This window comes from Pristiophorus japonicus, chromosome 7, assembly GCF_044704955.1.
Source record: "Pristiophorus japonicus isolate sPriJap1 chromosome 7, sPriJap1.hap1, whole genome shotgun sequence".
NCBI classification, from domain to species: Eukaryota; Metazoa; Chordata; class Chondrichthyes; family Pristiophoridae; genus Pristiophorus; species Pristiophorus japonicus.
Genome location: NC_091983.1, coordinates 130,995,403 through 131,017,183, shown reverse-complemented (window position 1 = coordinate 131,017,183; position 21,781 = coordinate 130,995,403). Strand labels below are relative to the sequence as shown.

Genomic DNA, 21,781 nt, shown 5'->3' with positions numbered 1-21,781 from the left:
ACCAATGTCCTAGGGGGAGTGTTTTCTAGTGCTGTTGGGTAGGGGTTAATCTAATATGGCAGGGGGGTGGTAACCTATGCAGGGAGCCAGAGAGAAGTAGAATGGGGGCAGAAGCAAAAGATAGAAAGAAGAAAAGTAAAAGTGGAGGGCAGAGAAACACAAGGCAAAAATCAAAAAGGACCACATTACAGCAAAATTCTAAAGGGGCAAAGTGTGTTAAAAAGGCAAGCCTGAAGGCTCTGTGCCTCAATGCGAGGAGTATTCAGAATAAGGTGGACGAATTAGCTACGCAGGCAGCAATTAAGGAATATGATATAATTGGCATCATGGAGACATGGCTCCAGGGTGACCAAGGCTGGGAACTCAACATCTATGGGTATTCAACATTCAGGAAGAATAGACAGAAAGGAAAAGGAGGTGGGGTAACATTTTGTTAAAGATGAAATTAACGCAATAGTAAGGAAGGACATTAGCTTGGATGATGTGGAATCTGTATGGGTGGAGCTACGGAATACCAAAGGGCAGAAAACGCAAGTGGGAGTTGTGTACAGACCACCAAACGGTCGTAGTGAGGTTGGGGACAGCATCAAACAAGAAATTAGAGATGCGTGCAATAAAGGTACAGCAGTTATCATGGGCGACTTTAATCTACATATAGATTGGGCTAACCAAACTGGTAGCAAGATGGTGGAGGAAGATTTCCTGGAGTGTATTAGGGATGGTTTTCTGGACCAATATGTTGAGGAACCAACTTGAGGGCTGGCCATCCTAGACTGGGTGATGTGTAATGAGAAAGGACTAATAAGCAATCTTGTTGTGTGAGGACCCTTGGGGAAGAGTGACCATAATATGATAGAATTCTTTATTAAGATGGAGAGTGACACAGTTAATTCAGAGACTTGGGTCCTTAACTTAAGGAAAGGTAACTTCGATGGTATGAGATGTAAATTGGCTAGAATAGACTGGCAAATGATACTTAAAGGGTTGATGGTGGATAGGCAATGGCAAACATTTAAAGATCACATGGATGAACTTCAACAATTGTACATCCATGACTGGAGTAAAAATGGAACAGGGAAGGTGGCTCAACCGTGGCTAACAAGGGAAATTAAGGGTAGTGTTAAATCCAAGGAAGAGGCATATAAATTGGCCAGAAGAAGCAGTAAGCCTGAGGACTGGGAGAATTTTATAATTCAGCAGAGGAGGACAAAGGGTTTCATTAGCGGGGGGCGGGGGGGGAATAGAGTATGAGAGGAAGCTTGCTGGGAACAAAAAAACTGACTTCAAAAACTTCGATAGATATGTGAAGAGAAAAAGATTAGTGAAGACGAACGTAGGTCCTTGCAGTCAGAATCGGGTGAATTTATAATGAGGATCAAGGAAATGGCAGACCAGTTGAACAAATACTTTGGTTCTGTCTTCACGAAGGAAGAAACAAATAACCTTCCGGAAATACTCGGGGACCGAGGGTCTAGTGAGAAAGAGGAACTGAAGGAAATCCTTATTAGTCGGGAAATTGTGTTAGGGAAATTGATGGGATTGAAGGTCGATAAATCCCCAAGGCCTGACAGTCTGCATCCCAGAATACTTAAGGAAGTGGCCCTCGAAATAGTGGATGCATTGGTGATCATTTTCCAACAGTCTATCGAATCTGGATCAGTTCCTATGGACTGGAGGGTAACTAATGTAACACCATTTTATTAAAAAGGAGGGAGAGCGAAAACGGGTAATTATAGACCGGTTTGCCTGACATCAGTAGTGGGGAAAATGTTGGAATCAATTATTAAAGATGAAATAGCAGCGCATTTGGAAAGCAGTGACAGGATCGGTCCAAGTCAGCATGGATTTATGAAAGGGAAATCATGCTTGACAAATCTTCTAGAATTTTTTGAGGATGTAACTAGTAGAGTGGACAAGGGAGAACCAGTGGATGTGGTGTATTTGGACTTTCAATAGGCTTTTGACAAGGTCCAACACAAGAGATTGGTGTGCAAAATTAAAGCACATGTGATTTGAGGTAATGTACTGTCGTGGGTAGAGAACTGGTTGGCAGATAGGAAGCAGAGAGTCGGGATAAACGGGTCCTTTTCAGAACGGCAGGCAATGACTCGTGGGGTGTCGCAGGGCTCAGTGCTGGGACCCCAGCAATTTACAATATACATTAATGATTTAGATGAAGGAATTGAGTGTAATATCTTCAAGTTTGCAGATGACACTAAACTGGGTGGCGGTGTGAGCTGTGAGGAGGATGCTAAAAGGCTGCAGGGTGACTTGGACAGGTTAGGTGAGTGAGCAAATGCATGGCAGATGCAGTATAATGTGGGTAAATGTGAGGTTATCCACTTTGATGGCAAAAACACGAAGGCAGAATATTATCTGAATGGCGGCAGATTAGGAAAAGGGGAGTTGCAACGAGACCTGGGTGTCATGGTACATCAGTCATTGAAAGTTGGCATGCAGGTACAGCAGGTGGTGAAGAAGGCAAATGGTATGTTGGTCTTCATAGCTAGGGGATTTGAGTATAGGAATAGGGAGGTCTTACTGCAGTTGTACAGGGCCTTGGTGAGGCCTCACCTGGAATATTGTGTTCAATTTTGGTCTCCTAATCTGAGGAAGGACGTTCATGCAATTGAGGGAGTGCAGCGAAGGTTCACCAGACTGATTCCCGGGATGACAGGACTGACATATGAGGAGAGACTGAATTGACTGGGCCTGTTTTCACTGGAGTTTAGAAGGATGGGAGGGGATCTCATAGAAACATATAAAATTCTGATGGGACTGGACAAGCTAGATGCAGGAAGAATGTTCCCAATGTTGGGCAAGTCCAGAACCAGGGGACATAGTCTAAGGATAAAGGGTAAGCCATTTAGGACTGAGATGAGGAGAAACTTCTTCACTCAGAGAGTTGTTAACCTGTGGAATTCCCTACTGCAGAGAGTTGTTGATGACAGTTCATTGGATATATTCAAGAGGGAGTTAGATATGGCCCTTACGGCTAAAGGGATCAAGGGGTATGAGGAGAAAGCAGGAAAGGGGTGAGGTGAATGATCAGCCATGATCTTATTGAATGTTAGTGCAGGCTCGAAGGGCCGAATGGCCTACTCCTGCAGCTATTTTCTATGTTTCTATGTTCTATGCCAGCCGAGAGCCCCATTCCTCCATCAGCAGTTCGGGGCCTTCAAAGGAGCATACCACTTCAAGGTACAGCGCATGCTGGAGAGCGACGGCTGTCAAGAGAGTGACTGGATTGGACGTAACCAAGGTCCAGGTCGTTGATTTAGAGCATGGGCAGGTTACATCAGGAGTGGCGAGTGATCATGGAGCGACATGATCCGGCCCGAGGAGAGGCGTGAGTGCAGGGCCCAGAAGAGGCTCGGGCCCAAGGGGGTAGCACGGGCCAGCCCACACTGCAATATGTGTGCACATTAGATCTGTGCAGCAGAGCTGGTCTCCAGTCATCTTAGTTAATCCTTGCCACTGGACCAAGACCTAGCTCTGTCAAACCCGTGTGGTGGCCACCACACGTTAAAAAAATCCATGCAGAGGCATCTTCCACCCTTCAACATGTAATTCGGGACCTGGAATATTAGATCCTTCATTGAAACTCATCCCTTTTTGGTGAGGAAGCAAGTCATCCTCGATTCGAGGGACAGCCTATGATGATAATGAATATTGAGCATTTGCCCTGCCCACATGCACAACATCGCACTATCTAAGTTATACATCACAATTTGGTAGGAACTTTCCATAATAGTTCAAAAGACCCAAAAATGATCGAAGTTCAGTGATATTCTTGGGAGTGGGTGCATTTCTAATTGCATCCAGCTTTCCTTTGGTTGGATGTAAGCCATCTTTGTCTACTCTGTACCCTAAGTACTCCACTGAGTTTTGAAACAACTCATACTTGTGAGAAGTCACTCGTACCCTGTGCTTCTCTAGCTGCTTGAGCACTTCATTCAACATGTTATTATGGATTTGCCTGTTTGGTGCTGAAATGAATATATCATCTAAATAACATATTACCCCTTCAATGCCTTGCAAAATCTGGTTCATCACTCCTTGGAATACGGCAGGGGCGGAAGACAGTCCAAATGGTAGCCTATTAAATTGATATAGGCCTAGATGAGTATTTATAGTCAAGCATGACTTGGACTCCTCATCTAGTTCAAGCTGTAAGTAGGCATTTGTGAGATCTAACTTTGAGAAGATCTGACCACCTGTCAGCATTGTGAACAAATCTACATTTGGCAATGTATGGGGCAGAGTACCCTCTAGAACTTGGTTTACATTTACTTTATAATCACCACACAACCTTACCTTACCATCTGACTTAGGTACAACAACAATGGGTGTAGTGCAATTACTTAGATCTACCTTAGAGATAATGTTCTCAGTCTCGTGTCTTTTGAGTTCTTGCTCAACTTTCTCCTCAAGTGCGTATGGTACGGGATGTAGCTTGGTCTAGCGTCCTTCTGTACCCTGACACTCACCTTGAAGCCTTGGATCGAACTACCTGTTTTGCAGAACACCTTCAGATATTGCTTGATGACATCATCCTTTGATGCAAATCTCGTTTCAACACGAAAAATCTCATTCCAATCCAACAATTTCTACCTACTAAGGCAGGCTTGTCTACTGCCACTACTAAGGGAGGCAAGATCTGAAACTGATCATTGTATTTCATCGGTACGGTGATACATCCTACCACAGGGAGTTGCTCTTTTGAGTAGCTTCGCAGCTCTATCTTCGACTTTTCCAGTGGAAAATCACATAACTTGTCAAGATATAGCGTTTCCAGTACTACGCTTACGGATGCACCAGGGTCGATTTCCATGGGTATCCTGGTTCCTGCAATGTTTACTTGGATGATGATACATCGCGATTCGTTGTTAGATACCCTCGTGCTCTTGATGACATGTATCTCCAGAACCTCCTCGTCCTGTTGCTTCTCTTCAACGTTATGTAGTCTCTGGCGATTTCTACTTCTAGCCTTGAAAGTTGGTTTACTCTTCAATCGGCATGCCTTTGTAAGATGCCCAGTTTTCCTGCAGAAGAATCATTCTGCCTTCACATATGGACAACTTTGAGCAATGTGTTGCCTCCGGACACCGATAGCATGACTTCAATTTACTGTTACCTTGGCCAGTTGCTGAGGCCTTGGGGCCTAACTGCCTTTTACTTTAAACCTGCAGGGGATTCACTTCAGTTGTCTGACAACTGGAAATAGTGCAAAATTCTCGGGAGTATTGGTCGGCCATACCCATCGACATAGCTGTCTGTCAAGCTCAATCAAAAGTCAAGTTAGGGGTTGTCAACAACTTTCTTCTCATTGCTTCATTTTTCATCCCACAAACAAAGTGGTCACACAATGCTCAGTCCTGAAAGTTTCCAAAATGACAGTGAATAGACAGCTTTTTTAATGCTACAATGTTCTTGCTGATACTCTCGTCATTTAACTGATCACATTTTCAAAAACGATAACTTTCAATGATTTGCAGGGGCTCTGGACTGTAATGCTGTTCTAACTTCTCTGTCAGTGGCATGTCCTTTGGCTTGACGGGAACAAACACAATTTTCAGGATTTCCTAAACCTTGGGGCCTGCTTTAGCCAGAAAAGTAGCCCGTTTTCTTTCTAACACCACCTGATTACAGTTTTCATCATCAGGGACTGCAACGATACTATTCACAGTGAAAAACATTTCTAACCGCTCCACCTACGCTCCAAACGTCTCTAGGTCACGTTGGAACTCATCCAAGTGCCCTAGTTTTCCCATAGACACAGCCATCTGGACTCTGCTAGTTCAGCAAAGTGTGTTTGAAATTTACCTTGGATTTTTAGCAGTTCTGCAAAGCAAAGCACCTCTCAAAGTTGCTCTCTTGGTTGGCTGGATCATTCACCAACAATAATTTCAGCCAGGGAATCCAGAAAAACCAAATGTGATATCTTCTTTATAACATCACAAACACACATATACACAAGCTGGCTCCAGTACATGATATGACTTTTATTGTATTTACATCAGCAGTTGCATTAGCACAGTAGTCCACTAGGTGGAGCTATATTACACCTCCCAAATTCTACCCTACGTAAACTTGAAGTGATCTAAAACTCGGCTGCACGTGTCCTAACTCGCAACAAATCCCACTCAACCATCACTACTGTGATCACTGACCTACATTGGCTCCTGGTTAAGCAACATCTTGATTTCAAAATCCTCATCCTTGTTTTCAATTCCCTTCATGGCCTCACCTCTCCCTTATCTCTATAATCTCCTCCAGCCCCACAACACCCCCCGAGATAGCTGCGCTCCTCTAATTCTGCCCTCTTGAGCATCCCTGATTATAATCGCTCAACGATTGGTGGCCGGCACTTCTGATGCCTAGGCCCTAAGCTCTGCAATTCCATGCCTAAACCTCCATCTCTCTACCTCTCTTTCCTCCTTTAAAACCTACCTCTTTCATCTGCCCTAATTTCTCATGTTGTTTGATGTCAATTTTTTTGTCTCATAATACTCCTATGAAGCACCTTGGGACATTTTACTATGTTAAAGGTGCTATATAAATAAAGTTATTATTGTTGTTGTTAATCACCCAATACCCAAATATCCAACCTGTCTCCATTAACACAAGAAGTGGGCGAGTTCAAGGCGGGTTGGAATTGGGTTTCAGCATTTTAGCACCTCCCCGGCACCCCCCTCCCAACCCACATAAACCCATTGTGGGAAGGTTTAACATTTGCAAACACACACACCCCCCACCCCGCCAGGGGTTTATTTCAGTAATCTAGAATATGCTCTGACAATGGTGAAGGATTGCAGCTTGTAAGAAATTTCCACCTTAAAATTTGAGGGTCCAAAAATCCAGGTGCATCACTCGGGGCACATCTTGTGTAAGATGGAAGGTCAGGAATCCTGATGAAGGGTGCCGGGAGACCAAAGTGGTCCCCACTCTGCCTTCACTTGGCATACCAGGCCAGCAGAGGGTACCAGGTTGGGGACGAGGAAATTCCTGGCCGTGGATTCTGCTTCCCCCAGCCAGGTTGCTCAGTCTATTGGAGAGGGTGAACATTATTAGGCCTGGTGGTCTTTGCTCACCTATCGCTTTGTATATTCATATATTGTGTATGTAATTTTTCTTGATGGCACTGTTAATTTACAGTGCTCACTATTAATTTGATGTCACTTAAGCCTGTTCTGTTAACTTCCAACAGGTGATGAGACAGCTTTTCACAATACCAGGAGCCATGTGGACGTAGTTATCGGCAAGAAATATGATGCAATGGACCTTTTACAAAATGCGGTAAATCAGTTGGCATTGATCGAGCCAAGTAAGTACTTCTCCAGATATATTTTTCCTGAAGGTACAGCAAAAGCTTTCATTAATATAGCTTCTATAACATTGAAAAACAGGCAGGTGAGGACAGATTAGCTGTAGCAGGTCTCATACAATGTAGCAAGGCTGGCAGCCTCTGTGCTGACAATCTAGCTCTTTAAATTTAAAATTAACACCGAATCCTGTGCAATCCTGCGATCAAATGCACAGATTTTCCATGGTTGGGGGATGGGCAGTGGGCTCAGGTAGATGCCCTTGCAGTACGGATTTTAGGGGTAAGAAATACACTTTTTAGGGGTAAGAAATGCACCCACTATTAGGGCCAGGGGGAGCATAAAAATGCGGGGTGGGGGAGATTGGGGGAGAAAGAGTGAAGGATGACAATGGATGGCCAGGGGTAAGTTTGTTCAGGAGAGCTCCCTAGGGAGCTGCCATCCTGGAGGTCACCTTGGCTATTGCTTCGCTATTCATCTGTGAGCACTACCCAGATCGATTTACCTGCTGCCAAGACTTTTCACCTGGACCCTCCTGTTACCAAGACTTTCGCTCCCCCACTGGGTGTGGCCGACTCAGCTGCTCCACTCGATCCCCGACGGCATCCGGTGAGCCTCTGATCAGCTCAGTCCGCACGTTTGGGCCCTACCTTCTCTCTCCGCCCTCACGTTCTGGGCCTCCCTCCGGCGACAGTCCAGGCCTCCCTCCGGCGACATTCTGGGCCTCCCTCCGGCGACAGTCCAGGCCTCCCTCCGGCGACGTTCCGGGCCTCCCTCCAGCGACGTTCCGGGCCTCCCTCCGGCGACAGTCCAGGCCTCCCTCCGGCGACAGTCCAGGCCTCCCTCCGGCGACAGTCCAGGCCTCCCTCCGGCAATGTTCCGGGCCTCCCTCCGGCGACAGTCCAGGCCTCCCTCCGGCGACGTTCCGGGCCTCCCTCCAGCGACGTTCCGGGCCTCCCTCCGGCGACAGTCCAGGCCTCCCTCCGGCGACAGTCCAGGCCTCCCTCCGGCGACAGTCCAGGCCTCCCTCCGGCAATGTTCCGGGCCTCCCTCCAGCGACGTTCCGGGCCTCCCTCCGGCGACAGTCCAGGCCTCCCTCCAGCGACGTTCCGGGCCTCCCTCCGGCGACGTTCTGGGCCTCCCTCCAGCGACGTTCCGGGCCTCCCTCCGGCGACGTTCCGGGCCTCCCTCCGGCGACGTTCCGGGCCTCCCTCCGGCGACGTTCCGGGCCTCCCTCCGGCGACAGTCCAGGCCTCCCTCCGGCGACGTTCCGGGCCTCCCTCCAGCGACGTTCCGGGCCTCCCTCCGGCGACGTTCTGGGCCTCCCTCCAGCGACGTTCCGGGCCTCCCTCCGGCGACATTCTGGGCCTCCCTCCAGCGACGTTCCGGGCCTCCCTCCGGCGACAGTCCAGGCCTCCCTCCGGCGACAGTCCAGGCCTCCCTCCGGCGACAGTCCAGGCCTCCCTCCGGCAATGTTCCGGGCCTCCCTCCGGCGACAGTCCAGGCCTCCCTCCGGCGACGTTCCGGGCCTCCCTCCAGCGACGTTCCGGGCCTCCCTCCGGCGACAGTCCAGGCCTCCCTCCGGCGACAGTCCAGGCCTCCCTCCGGCGACAGTCCAGGCCTCCCTCCGGCAATGTTCCGGGCCTCCCTCCGGCGACAGTCCAGGCCTCCCTCCGGCGACGTTCCGGGCCTCCCTCCAGCGACGTTCCGGGCCTCCCTCCGGCGACAGTCCAGGCCTCCCTCCGGCGACAGTCCAGGCCTCCCTCCGCCGACAGTCCAGGCCTCCCTCCGGCAATGTTCCGGGCCTCCCTCCAGCGACGTTCTGGGCCTCCCTCCGGCGACAGTCCAGGCCTCCCTCCGGCGACGTTCCGGGCCTCCCTCCGGCGACGTTCCGGGCCTCCCTCCGGCGACAGTCCAGGCCTCCCTCCAGCGACGTTCCGGGCCTCCCTCCGGCGACGTTCCGGGCCTCCCTCCAGCGACGTTCCGGGCCTCTCTCCGGCGACGTTCCGGGCCTCCCTCCGGCGACGTTCCGGGCCTCCCTCCGGCGACGTTCCGGGCCTCCCTCCGTCGACGTTCCGGGCCTCCCTCCGGCGACAGTCCAGGCCTCCCTCCGGCGACGTTCCGGGCCTCCCTCCAGCGACGTTCCGGGCCTCCCTCCGGCGACGTTCTGGGCCTCCCTCCAGCGACGTTCCGGGCCTCCCTCCGGCGATGTTCTGGGCCTCCCTCCGGCGACGTTCCGGGCCTCCCTCCGGCGACAGTCCAGGCCTCCCTCCGGCGACGTTCCGGGCCTCCCTCCAGCGACGTTCCGGGCCTCCCTCCGGCGACGTTCCGGGCCTCCCTCCGGCGACAGTCCAGGCCTCCCTCCGGCGACAGTCCAGGCCTCCCTCTGGCGACGTTCCGGGCCTCCCTCCGGCGACGTTCCGGGCCTCCCTCCGGCGACGTTCCGGGCCTCCCTCCGGCGACAGTCCAGGCCTCCCTCTGGCGACGTTCCGGGCCTCCCTCCGGCGACGTTCTGGGCCTCCCTCCGGCGACAGTCCAGGCCTCCCTCCGGCGACAGTCCAGGCCTCCCTCCGGCAATGTTCCGGGCCTCCCTCCGGCAATGTTCCGGGCCTCCCTCCGGCGACATTCTGGGCCTCCCTCCGGCGATGTTCTGGGCCTCCCTCCGGCGACGTTCTGGGCCTCCCTCCGGCGACGTTCTGGGCCTCCCTCCGGCAATGTTCCGGGCCTCCCTCCAGCGACGTTCTGGGCCTCCCTCCGGCGACGTTCTGGGCCTCCCTCCGGCGACAGTCCAGGCCTCCCTCCGGCGACAGTCCAGGCCTCCCTCCGGCGACAGTCCAGGCCTCCCTCCGGCAATGTTCCGGGCCTCCCTCCGGCAATGTTCCGGGCCTCCCTCCGTGACAGTCCGGGCCTCACTCCGGTGACGTTCCGGCCTCCCTCCGGCGATGTTCTGGGCCTCCCTCCGTCGACGTCCCTGACCTTCCTCCAATGATGTTCCGGCCTCCCTCCAGCGATGTTCCGGCCTCCCTCCAGCGATGTTCCGGGCCTCCCTCTGGCGATGTTACGGGCCTCCCTCTGGCGATGTTCCTGGCCTCCCTCCGGCAACAGTCCAGGCCTCCCTCCAGCGACGTCCCTGATTTTCCTCCAACGACGTTCTGGCTTTCCTCCGGTCGACGACCCCGAGTCCTATCGGCCGGTGGCTCAATCTGCGGAAACGAAAACAGCTGGAGGAGCTGTGGCGGAGCCACTGTCGGGCACATGGCGCGAGTAATGGCAGCGGCCACTCTGACTTCTCTCACGACCCCTCGCGAACCTAAAATGGAGCAGGGCCCCAGTGTCCCTCATTCTCATCACACCTCCGATCTCCCACCACCGCTCCTGAAGGCCATGCTCAGCGCTGAGCTTATGGCTCACACCCCATACAGCAGAGCCTGGTCTCCAGTCACCTTGGACCTCCCCTGCCACTGGACCAAGACCTTGCTCTGTGAAGCCCATGTGGTAGCTAGTGTGCAACGGCCACCCCATGTTAAAAGAACTCATGCACAGGCATCTTCCACCCTTCAAAATGAAGTTTGGGACCTGGAATATCAGGACCCTCATGGACAACCCCAGTGACAGACTGGAACGCTGTACAGCTATCATTGCCCGAGAACTCCGACGCTTCAACGTTGACATCATCACCGTAAGTGAGACCCGGCGGGCAGGGGAAGGCCAGCTCAAAGAACAAGGTGGTGGTTACACCTCCTTCTGGAAAGGCAAACCAGAAGAGCACCGCCTTCATGGAGTTGGCTTCGCCATCAAGAATGAGCTGGTGGGCCATCTCAGAGACTCCCCTGGCGGGATAAGCAAACGTCTCATGACTCTTCGGCTCACCCTAACCTGGAACCAGTGGGCCACAGTCATCAGCGTGTATGCCCCAACACTCCATGCAACAGATGAAACTAAAGAGGAATTCTACTCCAGCCTCGAACAATCCCTGTCCCAAGTCCCTAAGGATGACAAGCTGGTCCTCTTTGGTGACTTCAATGCCAGAATCGGAAAGGACACAGACCTCTGGGGAAGCGTGATCAGCAGAGAGGGGATCGGGAAAACCAACTCCAGTGGTACCCTGTCCTTGACAAAATGCCTAGAACATGACCTTATCATCACCAACACCTTGTTCCATCAGAGGGACAAGTACAAGGCATCATGGCAACACCCTCCCTCCAAGCACTGGCATCTGACCGACTACGTTATTGTCTGAGCGAGAGACCGCAAGGACGTGCGCATCACCTGCATCATGACCGGAGCCGATGACTGCTGGACGGACCACCGCCTAATCCGCTCCGTCATTAACATCAATATAGCCCCAAAACAGCGACAGCAACAGAAACAATGCTGCAGAAAAATTAACGTTGGGGTACTCAAAGACCCATACAGCCAGCGCCTCACTGCCAACCTGGAGACCCTCGATGATCCTGAGACGCAGAGTGCCCACAACGCCTGGTCTGCCCTCAAGGCTTCCAGAACCAGTGCCTGTGAAGAGTTGCTCGGTCACTCAACCAGGAAACAGCAAGACTGGTTTGACGAGAATGATCAGGACATCCAGGAGCTAATAAGCCGCAAGCACAGGGCATTTCTGAACCTAAAGCAGCAACCCAATGCGGGAGCAGCAAAATAATTCTACAGGCGGCTGAAGGCCGAGGCCCGACAAAACAACCTTCGACCTAAAGAATAGATGGTGGGTGGAGAAAACACAGCAAATCCAGCAACTGGCCGACAACCACGACATACGAGGTTTCTTCAGCACAGTCAAGGCCACCTACAGTCCAAACACCCAAGGCCCCACCCCACTGCTGGCAAAGAACGGCGAAACACTCATTAAGGACACTGAGGCTGTCAGGACCCGCTGGAAGGAGCACTTCGAAGATCTTCTTAATCGAGACTGCCTTCGCGAGTGTCTTCTACTCCATCCCGCAGCATGCTACTCACTACCGTCTGAGCAATACCCTAGCCCTGCACGAGGTAGAAAAGGCCATCCGTCAACTCAAGAACAACAAGGCATCAGGGCCAGATGGAATCCCTGCCGAGACACTAAAGTGTAGCGGAGAAGCACTATTGGCACGAATGCATGACCTCATCTCTCTTATCTGGAAGGAGAAGAGCATGCCTGGAGATCTCCGAGATGCCATAATTGTGACCATCTTTAAAATAGGGGAAAAGTTCGACTGCAGTAACTACAAAGGAATTTCCCTGCTGTCGGCCACTGGGAAAGTCATTGCAAGAATCCTCTTCAATTATCTTCTCCCTGTGGTTGAAGAGCTTCTTCCAGAGCCACAATGTGGATTCCGTCCACTAAGGGGCACAATGGACATGATCGTCACCGCGCGACAACGACATGAGAAATGCAGGGAACAGCATCATCCCCTGTACATGGCCTTCTTTGACCTCACAAAGGCCTTTGACATTGTCAACTGTGAGGGACTATGGGGCGTCCAACTCCGTTTCGGCTGCCCCCAAAGGTTTGTCACCATCCTCCGCCTGCTCCACGATGACATGCAATCCGTGATCCTGACCAACGGATCCACCACAGACCCAATCCACATCCAGACCGGGGTCAAGCAGGGTGGCATCATTGCACCAACGCTCTTCTCGATCTCCCTTGCTGCAATGCTCCATCTCACGCTCAACAAGCTCCCTGCTGGAGTGGAAATAAACTATAGAACCAATGGGAACCTGTTCAACCTTTGCCACCTCCAGGCTAGATCCAAGGTCATCCCATCCTCTGTCATCGAACAACAGTAACCGGATGGCGCTTGCATCTGCGCACATTCGGAGGCCAAACTCCAAGCCATTGTCAACTGAGGCATACATAGAAACATAGAAACATAGAAAATAGGTGCAGGAGTAGGCCATTTGGCCCTTCGAGCCTGCACCGCCATTCAATGAGTTCATGGCTGAACATGCAACTTCAGTACCCCATTCCTGCTTTCTCGCCATACCCCTTGATCCCCCTAGTAGTAAGGACTACATCTAACTCCTTTTTGAATATATTTAGTGAATTGGCCTCAACAACTTTCTGTGGTAGAGAATTCCATAGGTTCACTACTCTCTGGGTGAAAGCATGGGCCTTACACTAAACATCCGTAAGACAAAGGTCCTCTATCAACCTTACCCTGCCACAGAGTACTGCCCCACGGTCATCAAAATCCACGGCACGGCCTTGGACAACGTGGATCATTTTCCATATCTCGGGAGCCTGCTATCAGCAAGGGGAGACATTGATGACGAGATCCAACACTGCCTCCAGTGTACCAGCACAGCCTTCGATTGCCTGAGGAAGAGAGTGTTTGAAGACCAGGACCTCAAATCTGGCACCGAGCTTATGGTCCACAAGGCAGTAGTGATACCCACTCTTCTATATGGCTCAGAGACGTGGACCATATACAGCAGACATCTCAAAGCGCTGGAGAAGTACCACCAATGCTGCCTCCAATAGACTCTATTAATCCACTGGAAGGATAGACGCACCAACGTCAGTGTTCTCGCTCAGGCCAACATCCCCAGCATCGAAGCACTAACCATGCTCGACCAGCTCTGTTGGGCGGGCCACATTGTCCGCATACCCGACACAAGACTCCCTATGCAAGTGCTCTACTCTGAACTCCTACACGACAAGCGAATCCCAGGTGCGCAGAGAAAAAGTTTCAAGGACACCCTCAAAGCCTCCTTGATAAAGTGCAATAACCCCACTGGCACCTGGGAGTCCCTGGCCAAAGACCGCCCAAAATGGAGGAAGAGCATCCGGGAGGGCGCTGAGCACCTCGCGTCTCATCACCGAGAGCATGCAGAAATCAAGCGCAGACAGCGGAAGGAGCATGCAGAAAACCAGGGTCCCCACCCACCCTTTCCTTCAACCACTGCCTGCCCCACCTGTGACAGACTGTAATTCCCACATTGGATTGACCAGCCACCTGAGAACTCACTTGTAGAGTGGAAGCAAGTCTTCCTCGATTTCGAGGGACTGCCAATGATGATGAGATTTTCCAATCTTTAAAATTTACATATCCCCCCTCTGTCCTCAACATTCTCATTAGAATCTTCCTAAGATTATTTGTGGTAGGGGCACAGTATTGGCTCACATTTCACAGTTTGAAAACAGAGATCTGGGTTTTACTGCTGCTAACGCTGTTAGGTAAATGGTGCGTGACAGCAGTGGTTGGTATCACTTTAAAAAATGTACATTTTTTGGTAGAGCCTTGCAGTGGCTACTTTTAAGCTTCAGCTGATGTACATCCTCATTGGCGGAAGACCATCTCTTTCAGTTGGTCTCACATTCAGTCCACCAGTATTTATTTACCCATTTTATTATTGTATTTTTGGCATTGAATCATAACCTAACTAATTCAAGACTGGTGCCAAAAGTGCAACACTATAGCAGCATAATGGTTTGCACACCATTTTTTTCATTTTAGACAATTTTTCCAACAAACTGCTCAATTCAATGTTTCTACACAAATGAATATGATTTAAGAACAGTATTCTAATCTCTCTAGGGCCTCACCTCACCACATCCTACATTACCATTCTCATTCAGCTTTATGAACAATATGTACCCTCCCCCTCCTTTAACACTGGGGACCTCTTTGTCCATTGTTGACCATTATTGGTGATCAATTGTTCAGCCACTTTAGCCCTGTTCTCTCAGCCTTCCCCAGTTCCCGCTGTCTTACCACCTCCCTCCCTGCTTTCAAAAACTCTTCTCTCTGGCCAAACCATTAGGCCTCAGCCTAACTCTCCCCATTTTCATTTTCCCTCTTACTCGTTGTCCCACTTCTTAATATAAGGATTTTGGTATAACCTTCTTGTACATGGTGAGCAATATGCCCATGAAAAATATCATGCAAAAGCTAAGCAGTATCTTAGGCTCATGGAAGGCCTTTAAGAATTAAATAGGCATCAGCAATCTTTCAGTACAATTTAAATAGATCAAGAAACAGAATAGTTTACATTGATGAACGGATTGTGCTGTTTTTGTCTGATTATGCCTCTGTGAAGCAGCCTGACCAGGCTAAGGGACTCATCTTTGTTGCAAGAGGAAGTTCTGTCCATGCCATAAATACATCCAAATTCTATAATAGTGAAAAATCTAGCCCAAGCTAATAATGAAATTCTTAATATATGAACATTTCAGGTAACAGGAACCAGGTGAACCGATCAAAGCTGATTGCAGAAGAAGCAAAGGACACCTCTCAAATGGTTTTACAGACTGTCATCCCTATGGGTGAATTTGTGAAAGGCTGGCTACAGAATCTAAGCACCTCTGCTGATGACGGAAACGCTTTCAAACAGACAGTGAGCTCAGCTGGTGACACAGGTACTATGTGGTTTTCTTTCAGCTCCAATTTAATTTACTTTTGTACATAGAAATACATTTTTTTTAAACTTTACAAAAGAGTCTGATTGCAGAGTTTACACTGATCCATATGAATGATATGTGCTTATAATTGATCTCGAATGATTTGAATTAAAGCTGTATTATCTCTTTTGTCCTAAATAGACCACCAAAAACTCTTTTTTTTAAATCTGCTATGTTAAAATGAGGTCAGTTTTTCTGAGAAGTTGCAAGTTTAAAATTAAACTTTTGCAAAGAAGATGGACTGATATTATGATGTTAGTAATTTTTGGCATTAGTCAAAGAAATGTGGGAATGACAGCATGGAACTGAGGAAATTCTTTAACGGGTAATACATGGAAGTAGCCAAGCCAAGCAACACCCACTCACCAGATATATTTGGGTTCCTAACTGAAATGGCATAAATAATTCACCACTGAGGTGATTTGATCCTGCACTTAAAAAGAATAAGAAATATTAAATAAACTTTCAATTCAAGCACCAATCACAGAATTACATTAACATTACAGTCCTAATACTGCATCAGTTAAATTGGGCTGCACGTACCCAATTTTTTAAGTGGGAGTCCCTCCCTCTAATTGAATTGTCGACTGGCACATGCAAAGATTGCCAAAACAACTGGGCTTGTAGCACACTTGGCTGGGAGTGCAAAATCCAGCAAGGTCACAGCATTTAAATGGCTTCAGCTTGCTTTACAAGGGAACATTGTAATTGCGGAAAAGTGGACTAGTTCTTCATGATAGTACACTGGAGATACAGGCAAGATAGGCACTATTGAGGATGAAGGCCACATTCCATAACATCACAGGTGCCACCTGCTTGGATAGAGGTAACTGACTGAGTCATTGCTTGCCCAACACTTTGTATCTGGTTGCAAATGAGGCAGTCGTATGCTGATTTAAGGAGCAAGGTGAAGATGAGTATGCTCCTCACATTTTCACACATTTCATAGAATTATAGAATGATATTTCTGTGGTCAGATACTGCTTGAACAATAAATGAGCGCAAATCTTTCTGTTCACGAAGGCCATGGCAGTCACATGGAGAGTCCTGATGCCCAGATGAGTACCTTATGCAACACTTTGCACTCGAGGACACCCTGCCACCTGGCAAAAGCTATGTGTGCTGTCCAGCTGATATGTTCCTTCCTAAAGTGGTTGCCTCTTTTAAAAAAAAAAATAGCAGATATCACTTGCCTGATATATATGTGCACTGTCGGCTATACAATGTGGCAGCTGCCACCTAGGGTAGCGTATCTGGCAGAATGAAAGCTTCATTTTGTAGTAACTATCACTTCTATGAGAAGAGCGAATCCCTGATTCAGATGTTATGTGCGGGTCATTGTGCAGCAGTTAGCGCAATGCTGTCGTAGTCCGCTTTGTGAAGCAGAAACGGTGAATGCAGGTATTTTCTGATGTATCCAACTAAAAGTGAAAGGATAGTGACAACTGTAGCCAAAGCACCTTGGGAGTCATTGCAGCTCCATTTGTTTGTGGCCTACAAACCCTCCTTCCTCTTCTCAGTGATGCAGCACAATTGGAATCCGTTACTCTTTGTAAGGTGCAAACTTAAAGTCAGTAGTAACAAGAATAATGAAGAAAGGTATTGGCTAGAAGGAACTCTCCCAGCAAAACCAGCAAATGCATAGGGCAAAATATAGCAAACAGAACATGAAAACATGAAAAAAAAACAAGATTAATTAAAAACCTACATTCTCCCTTTTAAGAAGCCTACTTCAGCAGGCTAGGTCCCACGGCTCCACTGTGCCCAGTATTTATGGACGTAGTTATTTGCACTAGAAAAATGCTCTGATTGGGTCTCCGTGAACATATGACCTGATTGCTGATTGGTCCCCTTGGAGGATAAGACACACCCAGCAGATTCTCTGGAATGTGTAATTCGAACCACCCAGCCCAAGTTCTCCAATGACTTTGCAAAGTGTAAGTTGAGCCATTCTGACTGCCGACTCCAGACAGTCCAAGTTCCTGACCCCCCACTCCCAGCCCAAGGAGGTTTAGAGGAGATTTAGAGGGAGGGAATTTCTTCTCCTAGAGGGTGGTGGGGGCCTGGAACATACTGCCTGAAAGGGTGGTAGAGGCAGAAACCATCACCACATTTAAAGGGTACTTGGATGTGCACTTGAAGTGCCGTAACCTACAAGGCTACGCTCCAAAAGCTGGAAAGTGGGATTAGGCTAGATAGCTCTTTGTTGACAGGGGTGGACACAATGGGCCAAAAATGGCCTCCTTCTGTGCTGTAAATTTTTCTGATTCTATGAAGTTCATGCCCCCCACCGAGCTGAAGTTCCTGTCCCATCCCAGCCCAAGTTCCTGACACCCCCAGCCTGAGTTCCTGCCCCATCCCAGTCCACATTCCTGACACCCCAAGCCGAAGTTCATGTTCACCCCACCCCCCGCCAAAGTTCATGACCCCACCCCCACCCCCCAACCCAAGTTCCTGATCTTACCCCCATCCCCGCCCATCATAGATGGGGCATTGTGTATGGGTCACAGATTGTTAACAGGTTTATTGGATATTAAGTGAATAGTGACAGTGTCCTGACTTCCATATTTCATCCATTCCAATGATGTCCCTTGCTTTCCGAGAAATCGGCTGTGGGTGTAAAAGGGTGGGGTTGGAAGAATATAATCCGTCTTCCCTGAGTTCCCCCTCTTCCCTTTTGATCCCGTCACCCGTGTCCCCTCACTCTTTCCCCCCAGTCTCTCTCACCCTCTCTCCCCCCACCCCGCCCCCCCCCAGTCCCTCTCTCTTTTTCTCTCTCTCTCTCTCTTCCCAGTCTCTCTCTCTCCCACCTCCAATGTTTTCTCCCCCACAGATGGCTGCGAAAATGTCCATGTAGATAATCACAGCGATATTCTAGGCAAAAGTGCTGAAGACAATCCAAAAGCTAGACACATGTGGCACAGCTCTGCATGCCACAGCTCCTCACGATACAGGCCCCACTTCCGGTTCCGGGTTCGAGGAGTCTGTGCATGCGCGGGAGGACGAGGGCAGAGTCCAGGGAGCGGTGGTGTGCATGCATAGGCATCGGGGGCGGAGTCCAGGGCGGCAGATGCAGAAGGATGCTCAAAAAAACTAGTGCAAATATTCACACAGAGTTTTCATCGATGAGACTCATGCTGTGGGTGGAACTTTGTTGAATGCTTCACCATTGAAGCTAAATATTTCAGTCAGGTCATGTATGTTGGCAGTGTGAGCTTATTTTTTATCAGTAAGTTGCTCATTCACATGCAACAAAAAAATGGGCATGTGATCTCGCTCCTGATTCTGTGCCCAATCCATGTGAGGCTCCGTGCAACAGGCAGGAACTTGCAAAATGACCCCTTACATTTCACATTAAAGAAATAGTCCAAGGAATACACCATGCCCATTGCTTTTAATGCGACTGCTAATTATATTGCTTGGACATGAGCAATATGCTTGTGACTTTAAAATTATTGGCATTTGCAGGCTAATGGGAATAAAACAATCATAGGATCACAGAAATTTGAAATCCTTTGAAACTGTGTGGTTTGTAAATCTTACATTTCTGTTGTATTTACAGTGAAAAATTTGACAGAAATAGTTCCACAGCTCTTGGATAAACTTCGAATTGTGGAACAGAAAAAGCCAGCAAGCAATATTTCTGCCAGTATTCTGCGAATCCGGGAACTTATTGCACAGACACGGAATGTGGCCAGCAAGGTGAGAAGATCTGTTCATTAAATTGATGAGTAGAATATCATGATAACTGTGTGATACTCAAACACCTTGTCCGTCTCATTTTAACCTAATATAGACCACACAAAGTGAATATCAAATCAGATCAACATGATTACTCTTTGAACATTATTCCAAAGTGCCCTTTGTTGCTAAATACATTGGCCCCAAGTTTCCACATGATTTACTCCTGATTTTTAGGAGCAACTGGTGTAGAACGGAGTATCTTAGAAATCAGAATTCTCCACATTTAGTTTCCTCCAGTTCTAGTCAGGTAGAACAGTTTCACTTTGGAACAGAATTTTTTTTTCAAAAGGGGGCGTGTCCGGCCACTGACGCCTGATTTCAAAGTTTCCACAGTAAAAACGTACTCCAAACTAACTTAGAATGGAGTAAGTGAAGATTTTTGTACGCTTGAAAAAACCTTGTCTACACTTTAAAAAAATCAGGCGCAGGTTACAAATTAGGCGTAGGGAACGAGGTGGGGGGGGGGGGAGGGGGGGAAGGGAAGTCATTAAATTCTACAATCAATCCTTAGTTATACTTATACAAATATTATACAAATAAATCCAACCTGAATAAAAATTTATAAGCAAAGAAAAGATTAAATAAACCATGTTCCTACCTGTGTGAAAGTGCTTCAGGCAGGCCTTTCAGGCAGCGGTGTGGCGTCAGTGTCTCGACGGCAGTGGCAGCAAGCAGCCTTCGAGCTGAGCTGCAGTGCTTGAGGCAGGCCTTTCATGTTGGAGACAGGCAGCGGTGTGGCGTCAGTGTCTCGTCTCGACGGCAGCGGCAGGCAGCAGCCAGCCTTCGAGCTGAGCTGCGGTGCTTGAGGCAGGCCTTCATTCCCCGCGAAGATGCAGCACCCGGACGGACTTGAGGCCATTCGGCCATGGGATTGCAGCGGCGTCAGTGGCTGGCCGGGAGCCGAAGAATGAACACAGGACACACGCAGCTGCAGATTTAAAATTCTTTAGACCGTTTGGCCACGCTTATGGGGCGGCGCCAGTGGCTCGAAGGCAGCTGAAGAATCAGGAGCGGACGTGAGGCCATTCGGCCATGGGATTGCAGCGGCGTCAGTGGCTGGCCGGGAACTGAAGAAAGAACAGCAGCAGCCCTCGAGCTGTGAGGGGGACTGACTAAGGCCATTCGGCCATGGGATTGCATCGGCGTCAGTGGCTGGTCGGGAGCAGCAGCAGCCTTCGAGCTGTGAGGGGGACTGACTGAGGCCATTTGGACAGGGAGAGGCAGCCACATCGACATCTTTATATTTAACTTTGCAGAATGGGTGCACCACATATTATGCAATGGTTTGCTTCCTCATGCAAGAAATTCTTTGTTCTTTGTGGACATTGATCCATTGCAAAGTTGAATTGGCACTTTTATTTCTCCAAACACACAGTCCTTAATTTGCAGGCACCGGTTCTGCAAGTTTAGCAGTGAAAAGCTGAACTCACTGATTTCAGCAGGTGATTTATTCAGCAGTGCTGCTAAAAGCACTCCCTCACACACAGAAATATCAAGAAAATTAAAATACAAGCCTTTGCAGGGGTCCAAGAAACACATCTTCATTTTTTCTGCAGTACTTTTAAAAATGGCCAAGTGCCAATGTTTACTTCAGACTGCGCGTGCGAGAACGCTCCAACGCGCACGCGCAGGGTTGCCGACCAAGAAGCCTCATTTCAATTGTACCCGCCCCCTCCTACTTACAAATTTGGCGCGAGTGGTAGGCTCCGCCCCCTGTGCGCCGCGCCAAGCAGACATCGAGCTCCAAGGTGCTCGAGAATACCGCACTTTTTTTCCGGCGCCATTTTCGGCGCGAAAAACAGGCGCCCAGCTCTGAGGTGCGCCTTTTTCGCCGCGTGTGGAAACTTGGGGCCATAAAGGGGACAATTTTACAAATGTGTGTTACCAGTGGGGAGTCTCAGCCAATGGCCTACATATTGAGAAATGACAGGGAATTACCCACAATTATAGATTACTTACGAGTGGGAAATCTTAGGTAGTACACCTGTGATTTCTCCATACATGCAGCCGGTGGGCGAAACTCCCCATCGATTAGTGCAGATTTGAAAAAAAATATCATATTTTCCCATTGCCACATCAGCATTTAGATTTTCAACCCTTTAGTTATATCCTTTTCCAATATTTCCACATTTTATTTATATAGCTAAATTTTGCTCGTTAAATCATAAGTATAAACTCACCGTATGTTTCCGTCCATGGGCATTTAATCACAGTTGTGTCTATTTTGATGGGGACTGCTTGCCAGTGAACAAATTGAAAGAAGAATCATGGTTAAGTGTCCAGGCAATCTCGGTGTAAAAGATAGTTATTATTAAAC

General features: G+C 49.1%; 1 protein-coding gene across 1 annotated transcript in view; it reads left to right on the top strand.

Moving 5' to 3' along the window:
* Positions 1–21,781, top strand: part of lama4 (laminin, alpha 4) — a 247,950-nt gene that overhangs the window by 121,471 nt on the left and 104,698 nt on the right. Inside the window, exons 18-20 of the mRNA XM_070885329.1 lie at positions 7,211–7,327; positions 15,496–15,678; positions 19,283–19,422. Of these exons, the coding sequence (XP_070741430.1) occupies positions 7,211–7,327; positions 15,496–15,678; positions 19,283–19,422 (440 nt within the window). The remainder of the gene's footprint in view (positions 1–7,210; positions 7,328–15,495; positions 15,679–19,282; positions 19,423–21,781) is intronic.